The sequence below is a fragment of the Seriola lalandi genome, unplaced genomic scaffold (assembly GCF_002814215.2).
Source record: "Seriola lalandi dorsalis isolate HSWRI2012SDOR001 ecotype SW California unplaced genomic scaffold, Sedor1 jcf7180002054560, whole genome shotgun sequence".
NCBI classification, from domain to species: Eukaryota; Metazoa; Chordata; class Actinopteri; order Carangiformes; family Carangidae; genus Seriola; species Seriola lalandi.
The window spans coordinates 1147808-1156709 of NW_019525113.1; the positions used below are offsets into that span (position 1 = coordinate 1147808).

An 8902-nucleotide genomic window follows, 5' to 3' on the forward strand; every position below is an offset into this window, starting at 1 on the left:
CTTTTTTCTATCGGTCACTCAGTAATATTAGTTTCCTTTCACCTTTTTCTTAGCTGACGAATCAGAAACGAACTTCATGCTGGAGCTTCAGTAAATTGTGCTTTTTTTGTTGTTGTTGTTGTTGTTGTGAATGTACTTTGCCATTCACTGTAGCTCCTCTTCTCTTGACATAATTATAGCTGAATTTTCCTGTGGAGCTTAGTGGTGCTTAGTGGTTTGTCTCCTTTGGCATCTGAAGAAAATAACTTCTGCCCTAACTTCACACCAACCTAATTCACAATCTTGAGTTTGTTGCCCAAAGTCTTTTTCATTTTTCCTTAAGAAAGGCGATGCTGATCACCCACAAAACAAGTCATTACTTTTAACAGGCGTGAGGGAAGGTTTAGGTCCATTTGTGAGGTTCCTCACAATAACAACAACCACGTAATCCTGCATGCTTCAGCCAATCACAGTCAAAGTAGTCCTGTGTTTCATGACTGAACTCAAAATGCTCTGTTGTTCTGGAACTGAAATTAATTTCTTATCTTAAAACTCAGTTTTATCTTATAGCTGTTTCGTAACAGATGGTATTTATTATGATTGTTTGAACTATTTATCTTCTTTTCATGCTTTATGTTTTTGATTAATTATTTTTTACACTTATGCACTTAGTTTTTCCAAAAGCTGCTCTATAAATAAAGTTATTATTATTATTATTATTATTATTATTATTATTATTATTATTATTATTATTATTATTATTATTAACTGGTCAAGAAACACAGACTTGTTTCAGCCTGTACAAATTAGAGAAACCTTATTAGGAAAGTGAAAACTGTAAAGTATCACACAATTAAGAAAAAACAGTTGGACCTCTTCACTATTATCACAAGATGGGTTTATAACCTTGGTTTCAGTTTAAAATAGTCAAAAAGGTCACTGCATGAATGTGTGCCTTTGTAGGTTATGAAAAAATGTGGAACAGGTTCTCAGGTGCAAGGAAAACGTGTTTGACAGGTACCAACTTCTTCCTTGATTTATTCTTAGTCAAGTATCATTGTACCAGAAGTGATCTGCTTTGTCACCAAATTAAGAGCAAAGACTGTAAAGGCACAATAAACATGTAAATCCTTCTTCATGAAGTTATAATGTACTTTCGCTTTGGAGGCTGTTGTTTGTGTTTATATCATATTATTCATATCAGTGAGGATAGGCTAACAGAAACATCTCTTTGTATATATTTCATCAGCACCACAATTTTAAAAAAAAGTTCATTAAGATAGGATTTATTGCAGGGCTGTTGTATTAATGCTGCATTAGATTTAGCTAGGTGTACCTAATAACCTGTCTACTTGAACTTATAGGCTTTATAGTGGGGAAAACATTACCCACATTGCATAGCAAATATGCTTTAGAAAAAACATTGAAAAATATGTTGATACCAGGAGAAATTGAATTACGTATCCAATAGTGACGCTCAGTGATGCCTAACTTATAAAATATTCCACTTCATTTTAAACGTGGCCTGTCACTTAGATTTTATTGTGAAGGTTTGACCGGAACTAATGCATACTGATCAATTGACCTGCTGAGTGTGTTGTGGATGGAAACAGAAGTGCTCAAAGCTGAAAGGCGATAAAACGGTTGTTGTCAGCTCGTCCTGTCGCGCAACTCGTAACTATTTACTATATTTTAGCATTTCTGACAAAGCAGCTGGCAGAGCGGTTGAACAGGCACGACAGTAGACTGTGCAGATGGCGGCTGTGAGCAGCATGAACAAAATGTATGGAGTGTGTTTCCACGCTGTTCGTCAAACGGCAGGACTGAAGGCATCAAGGCTGCTTCAACACAGAGCCTTCAGAGTCAGTGTAAGTTCAAATGTGCAACATCGTGAGCTGGTGTTTTTCTGCTAGTAGCTAATGTTAGCTACATATCATGAAAGGTCGCTCTCGCTGAAGCTCGCTTCCGATTCGTCAGTTAAGGGAAACTTGATGTTATTATACTGATCAGCCGAGTGTACATTTTCTGCACCTGCAACTGTTGTGAGAAGGTGTTAGACATTGTAGTTAAAGCTTTAATGCTGTTTGAAATACGATTTTAAATTTATGCTAACTTTATTTTATTCAGTATAGCGAGAGCGCGGTTTCACTGCTATTTTCACATGCAAATCAAAAACCACTGTGCTTAGACATTTCAAATCTGGGCTCACTTATCCCAGAGAAGCCAAATACTCCTTAAAACTTAGCTTTAGATTGGTGAAAACATTTTTTTCCATCGGTAGCTCATTAATGTAAGTTTCCTTTCACTTTTTCTTAGCTGACGAATCAGAAACGAACTTCGTGCCGGAGCTTCAGTCACCGCGATGCGTTGTGGGATAGCTAGCTTAGCTGACAACCTTGCAGGAAAAGACTTTACGCTAATTATACACAGATTCTTCAACTTATGAAGTCAAACTGAAGTTGCTACATGTTTGTGAACACACATATATATGTTTAGAAGTGTATTTAGCAGCTTGACCGTGTGTTTGTTTGTTGTTGTGACTCTAAAGCTTAGGTTGCTAGCTGGCTAATGCTCGCTAGCTACCTTCCTATTGGTCGAAGAAAGGGGCGTGAGGAGTTCAACTTAAACAACGTGATGTGTCGAGAAACAAACATTAAAACTTGTTTATTGCTAGATATTGCTGTGTCAGATATTTCCGGTGTTGCCTGTGGTTTCAAAATAAATTGTGTCATTGTACAATTGCATTTTATGTTCCCACAAATATTTTGAGTCATAAGTGTAGCGTCACTGTGATAAGTCAGGATATTTCCACTTTCATCCAGGCAAATTTATCAATAATAAACATTTTGACAAATTATAAATAATTTGAATACTAAAATAAACCCTGTATACCACTTCTACACTGTTTTCAAATAAATGCCAGTATGTATACATACATTGCTCAGTCATTGAGTGTGTTGCAATGGTTGGTAAAGGAGCAAGAAAAATGGCAAATGTGTCAGCACCAGGATCAAAAAATTAATAAATTAATAGTTGGAAGTTGGGTATTATTTGAGCTGACTGTGAGGATTGAAAAGTTGGCAGTGTTTTTATATAACTAGACCACACCTTGGATCATTTAGTGTTAGTACAGAACAGTAAAGACGTGGTTCTGTACATTCTTGAATATACAGAGTTGGCATGGAATTAGGATAATAATTAAGTCACAAAAGACAATAATCTCATCTGTTGTGGCAAATTTTTAAAACAGGAAATGTGAACATATTCCAGCTAAACCGTCTTTCGTAAAATGACATGCAACAGAGCAGGAGCATAGTTTTATCTTTGGATCTTGTTATTAAGAGAAAGATGAATCCTCTTTTGTGGTGTCAATTTTAGAGAGGGCCTTTGCAACAGCCACAGTGATGTTGTTAATAAATAATGCTTGTATTCAACCTTTCAGGCTGTGCACCGGCAGCAGCCCTTTGACTCATCGCTGGAAAAGCCACAGTTCCCTGGAGCCTCAGCTGAGTTTGTGGATCAGCTTGAGTTCATCCAGCCCAATGTCATCTCTGGCATCCCAGTGTACCGGGTGATGGACAGGCAAGGAAATATCATCAACCCCTCTCAAGACCCTCAGGTACAGTCAGCCTGCTTTCGCCTCTGGTTATTAAAAGTGGCAGTTTAATATCTAGGTTATTAATGGGTTGTTTTGTGTGTTTCTTCCCCGCTTAGCTCTCCAAAGAGACTGTTTTGAACTTTTACCAGAAGATGACTCTGCTGAACACAATGGACCGCATTCTTTATGAGTCTCAGAGACAGGTACATTTTTCCTCTTGCATTTCCTTGTTTAACCACAGAACAGGAAGAACACAGTAAAAGAGGGTGAATTTGTTCTTGTTATAGGGTCGGATCTCCTTCTACATGACCAACTATGGTGAGGAGGGGACACATATTGGTAGTGCTGCTGCTCTTGACCCAAGTGACATTGTCTTTGGTCAATACAGAGAAGCTGGTAAGGATCAAGCAACACATTGTTTTAGATCATTTTACACGACTTAGTTCCTTTTTAGATATTAAGTTACTTTTTCACATTCATAAAACATTATTTTTTTATAGTGATCAAAGAAATTTTCTTGCATTAACTTTTATTTCTCCTTCTCTAGATTTTTGTGATAGTTATAATGATCAGTAGCTTAGCTCTTTTACAAACAGACTGTGTAGTGATTTTAGCTCTGATCCAAGCTTATCAAGCAGTTTATTCTAAACAAGTGTGCTGGTGCATATCTGGTGACCGATGATGTTTGAGGCGAACAAAGCTTCATTCAGGCGGTGAATCACATGACATGTCTACAACACACCCCTGTCAAACTGCATCAGTCATTCAGTTCAGTCATTCAGAAAAATCAGTAACTAAGCTAAATCAGTCTTTATGAGTAGATCACATTTAGTAAAAACAGCATCAGACGTTCTTTACAATAAAGAATGAATACATGAAGACATAGAACAGTCAGGTAACAAATCTGCAAAAAAAAATTGCAACGCAGTGCTCTTGAAAGATTAGTGAAAATACAAACTTGTATACATATAGTACAATCCAGCATGCTTTACAGCAAATAAAAACAAAAACGTTAAGAGCCTTTTAAACAGGTAGATTTTAAAAACAGATTGTCAGTCATCACGTTTTCATCCCTTGTTTTATTGTCCCTGTCTCACCTTTTTCCCTCCTTCCACTTTACACCCTTCTAAATGTCTCACTGCTCTCTCACCCTTTGCACTCTTAATCACTGCTTTGCTCTTAACTGCTTTTTCACTGTCCATAAACCATCTTCACTAATGCCTATCTTCCAGTCATTTGAATCACCCCTCATACACCCCCTTCATGCTCACTGAGTAAAATGACCATCAGTTGCCCAGGTTATCTTGTCTTGTGAGTAATGGTGTTAAAATTCCTATGCGGCCCCCCAGGAGTGTTGATGTACCGTGGTTTTCCTCTGGATCTGTTCATGGCTCAGTGTTATGCCAACGCTGATGACCTTGGCAAGGGTCGGCAGATGCCTGTCCACTACGGCTCCAGAGACCTGAACTTTGTCACCATCTCCTCTCCTCTGGCCACTCAGATTCCTCAAGGTGAGCTGTACACATCTGTGTTAACTTATCTAGTCTGTAAGGACATGCATACGCCTTTAAATATATACTAATGCTGGATGTGTCTGTTCAGCGGCTGGAGCTGCATATGCAGTCAAGAGAGAAAACATGAACCGTGCTGTAATCTGTTATTTCGGAGAGGGAGCAGCCAGTGAAGGGGACGCACACGCTGGCTTCAACTTCTCTGCCACCCTTGAGTGCCCACTGATATTCTTCTGTCGAAACAACGGCTACGCCATCTCTACCCCCACCAACGAGCAGTACAGGGGAGATGGCATTGGTAGGAAACCTTGGTGTGGTTTTCTGTATATTCAAATTTGGGATTTGCAGCTTTTTTTTTTGTGAACACACCTTTCATTCTTCCTCAAATTGAACAGCTGCTCGAGGTCCAGGTTACGGTATGCTGTCCATCCGTGTCGATGGCAACGATGTGTTTGCTGTGTACAATGCTACAAAGGAAGCTCGCCGCAGAGCTGTGGCTGAGAACCAGCCCTTCCTCATTGAGGCTATGACCTACAGGTTGGTTGAGTGGTTTGTGACCAAACAGCTTTTACAGACAGAAGACACATAAAGTAACTTTTAGGCCTAAAGCTCATCATCCTAACTGATTGATCATGAGGTTCGGGTCATTACTGTAGTTATTACAAATGTTACATTTTTGCATCAAACTGACAAACCTTTGTAGTCTGATGCAGAATTTCCAAAAATAAAACTGAGCTGTACAATATTACAGAAATTACATTATTATAACATCACAATTATTTAGGTTTGGTTTTTATCTTTTTAAATGAGAACTCATGTTTTGGTAAATATACACAGAATGACCATCATGTCATTTTCAACTGAACCAACTGTGACTTCATCCTAGAGGTCTAATGCCTGTTACAAATACAAATGAAGAGTATGTATTTGAATTAGATGATCACTGTTTGGACAGACCTTTGTACACCTTTTATCAGCTGAGCAAACAGCTGCTGCAGTTAACAAAAGCTAGAGGAGGTGGTTTGGATTTGTAGCTTGAATGTAGCATTCAAGTCGTTGTGGTTAAACTGCCATGTGAACAAATCAACCACAACCTCTTGCACCTGCAGTTTCTTTCAGGATTACGTATTATGTGAACTGGCACTGCTGTAGGTAAAGTCATGAGTACTGCACTGATTTAACACTGCAGTCCTGTGACATCTGACTCCTGATAGTGAAAAGAAAAGGATCAAAAGCAGTGCAGCAGATATTTGTCCCGTCAGTAAGTACACAAACTGATAAAGAGCGATTCATTAGAAGAATCATAAGCATGTAGACAATAATTTTAATTTTTGATTTAGTTTTTAAATTTTCAAATCAAGAGATAACAACATGAGGAAAAACATGTTCACAGAAACAAGCATGTCAGTCTTTTATCAATGTCACACCCAAACCCGATGTGAACACATACAGAAAAACAACCTCACCTATGGACCAGGACCTACCAGGAAGTAAATACATTGACAAAGAACAAAATGTTTATCAGATAATTATTTTTTTGTGTGTGTCAGTGTTCATTCCAGTACTTCCTTTCTGCATTGAATTGCTTATCTTGCATTTGGCGATTAATTTAAATTTGATTTAGTTTGGGGTTTTATTCATTTGCAAAGGTTAAGCTCTACCGTTACCTCTACGTGAATAATATGAAATAATATTCCCAATGTTATAGATGTATAAAGAATAAAACTGATGTTATTTTAACCAAATGAGAAAATAGGAGTTCCATAAGTTAGGACCTGTACATCGTACTGAAAATTGACCTCTGCTACTGAGATGTTTAGGAAGAAAAAGATTACATGACTGGTTGAGTAAGAGTGAATCGGTGAGTTATACTGAAATAACACATCTGTTAGGTTTGCCTCTTTAAATGGTATTGCATTTATTAAAAGCACATACTGGTAAGAATTTGAAGTTTCTGAAGTAGAGGAGCCAGTGAGAGGACAGGATTTGAAATATCTGAAATTTTAAATTTCTTTTAAACAGGAAAAATTTATCAATGGTTGTAGAAAATGTACTGAGCCCTAAAATGTTATGAAAAGTCAATTGAAGAAAAATAATTCTGTTCATTCTTCAGAATTGGCCACCACAGCACCAGTGACGACAGCTCAGCTTACCGCTCAGTGGACGAGGTGAACTACTGGGACAAGCAGGACCATCCCATCTCCAGGCTGAGACATTACATGACGACCCGCGGCTGGTGGAGCGAAGATGACGAGAGGAGCTGGAGGAAGCAGTCCCGCAAGACGGTGATGGAGGCATTCGAGAGGGCCGAGAGGCGCCTGAAGCCCAATCCCGATTTGCTGTTCACAGATGTGTACCAGGAGATGACGCCCAACCTGGACAAGCAGAGAGAATCCCTGTGGAGGCACGTGCAGCAGTACAAAGAGCACTACCCGCTGGACCTGTATGACAAATAAATTACAATCACAGGATGGAATGAGTTGTGATTTGGTGAACAAATATGGGAGTGAGTCAGGATTGAGATTGGGATAAACTGTTGCACACCTTTTACTATACATAAAGATGTAGTTTTGATATGACGTGTCAATTCTTTCTGCGCAAGGGAGAATGATTGTGCTTTCAAAAATACTTAACTTCATGCCTCTTGGTTTGGTGCCTTAAGTTAACAGATTTACTGTCACTAGCGCAGCTCTTCTATAAATGCTAAATCACACTTTTGTTTCACACCATGGTTATTTACAGCAAAAAAAAAAACAGCTGGTGCAGTATGAATGCATTATGCATATAAAATAACCAAATCAAGCAATAAACTGGGAGTTTACCTCTGTTGTCTATCTTCCTTCTCCTGTAGCTGTCTTCTTCAGTGATTATGGTATTTAACTGGTTTCCTTGTGTATCATTGAGATGACTGATTTCACTTTAACATATTAAAGAGCTTACCTGTTTTAATGGTTTTTGCATATACATCCAAATATTAGATGGGTTTGTATGCTCTAATGCTGTTACACACTACACTAACTCCCAGAACTGTACACCCACCTAACCCATGTTACATGTTTGGTGTTTTGTGAAAAATAAACTGAAGAACCTTCAATTTTCTTGATCTTTTTTTTTTATTTTAAACTCAGTAGGAAAGATGAAATCAGGTTATTGACACAACTAAACAGTGCTGAACTTGACAGTACAATATCTTGACTAGTTGCCCACCAAATATGTTGTAAAACGTGTCCATGACATTTTAAGTTTGAAAATGTCTTCCTATGACACCCAAACCTCTTAAATCTTGAAAATGTCACAGCTGCAAATTTCTTAACACAATTGCTCTGCATTTTTTCATGCTACAATATGTCAACAATAGATGATGTAAAACACACAACAATTCCTTCTGCTACATCATCTTGATACAGGACAATGAAAAAAAACAAATAACGCCGTGGCTTCAATATGTCTGTATAGTCCATATTTACTCTTTGATCGCTACATCTTTTGCTCACCAGTCCAGTTCAACAAGTCAACAAGGGGCTGTGAATGCCCTTCCACAACTTCTTCATCTGCGGTGGCGAGCGCTGGTGAATCAGGATAAGCTCTTTATGTACACACAGATTCTCACGATCCTGCTCCTTGATGTCAAAGGTCTGAAAGCCTGCATGCGCCTCAGGAGAAACTCCCAGAGCCTTAGTGCACATCCCAGTGTAGACATCATCAATGGGGAAGAAAGGAATGACACGAGAAACTGAATATAGGGGTTGCAGCAAGACTCCAGAGATAAGAAAGCCGCCTCCACCTGCATAAGCAGGATACGGGCCGTCATAGA

General features: G+C 38.5%; 1 protein-coding gene across 1 annotated transcript; it reads left to right on the forward strand.

The window, feature by feature from the left end:
• The first annotated feature begins 1546 nt into the window (after positions 1-1546).
• bckdha (branched chain keto acid dehydrogenase E1 subunit alpha) lies at positions 1547-8182 on the forward strand. Its single transcript, XM_023416064.2, has 8 exons — positions 1547-1847; positions 3422-3598; positions 3694-3780; positions 3865-3973; positions 4927-5088; positions 5180-5386; positions 5484-5625; positions 7202-8182. Exons 1-8 carry the CDS (start codon positions 1734-1736, stop codon positions 7542-7544), a joined length of 1341 nt encoding a protein of 446 aa, XP_023271832.1. The 5' UTR covers positions 1547-1733; the 3' UTR covers positions 7545-8182.
• The last annotated feature ends 720 nt before the right edge of the window (positions 8183-8902 follow it).

Bases quoted from the DNA above. Each gene is read 5' to 3' on its own strand.
- bckdha (XM_023416064.2), top strand. From the start codon at position 1,734: ATGGCGGCTGTGAGCAGCATGAACAAAATGTATGGAGTGTGTTTCCAC. The intron at 1,848-3,421 runs GTAAGTTCAAAT...TCAACCTTTCAG, and splicing joins ACAGAGCCTTCAGAGTCAGT to GCTGTGCACCGGCAGCAGCC. The intron at 5,387-5,483 runs GTAGGAAACCTT...CAAATTGAACAG, and splicing joins GTACAGGGGAGATGGCATTG to CTGCTCGAGGTCCAGGTTAC.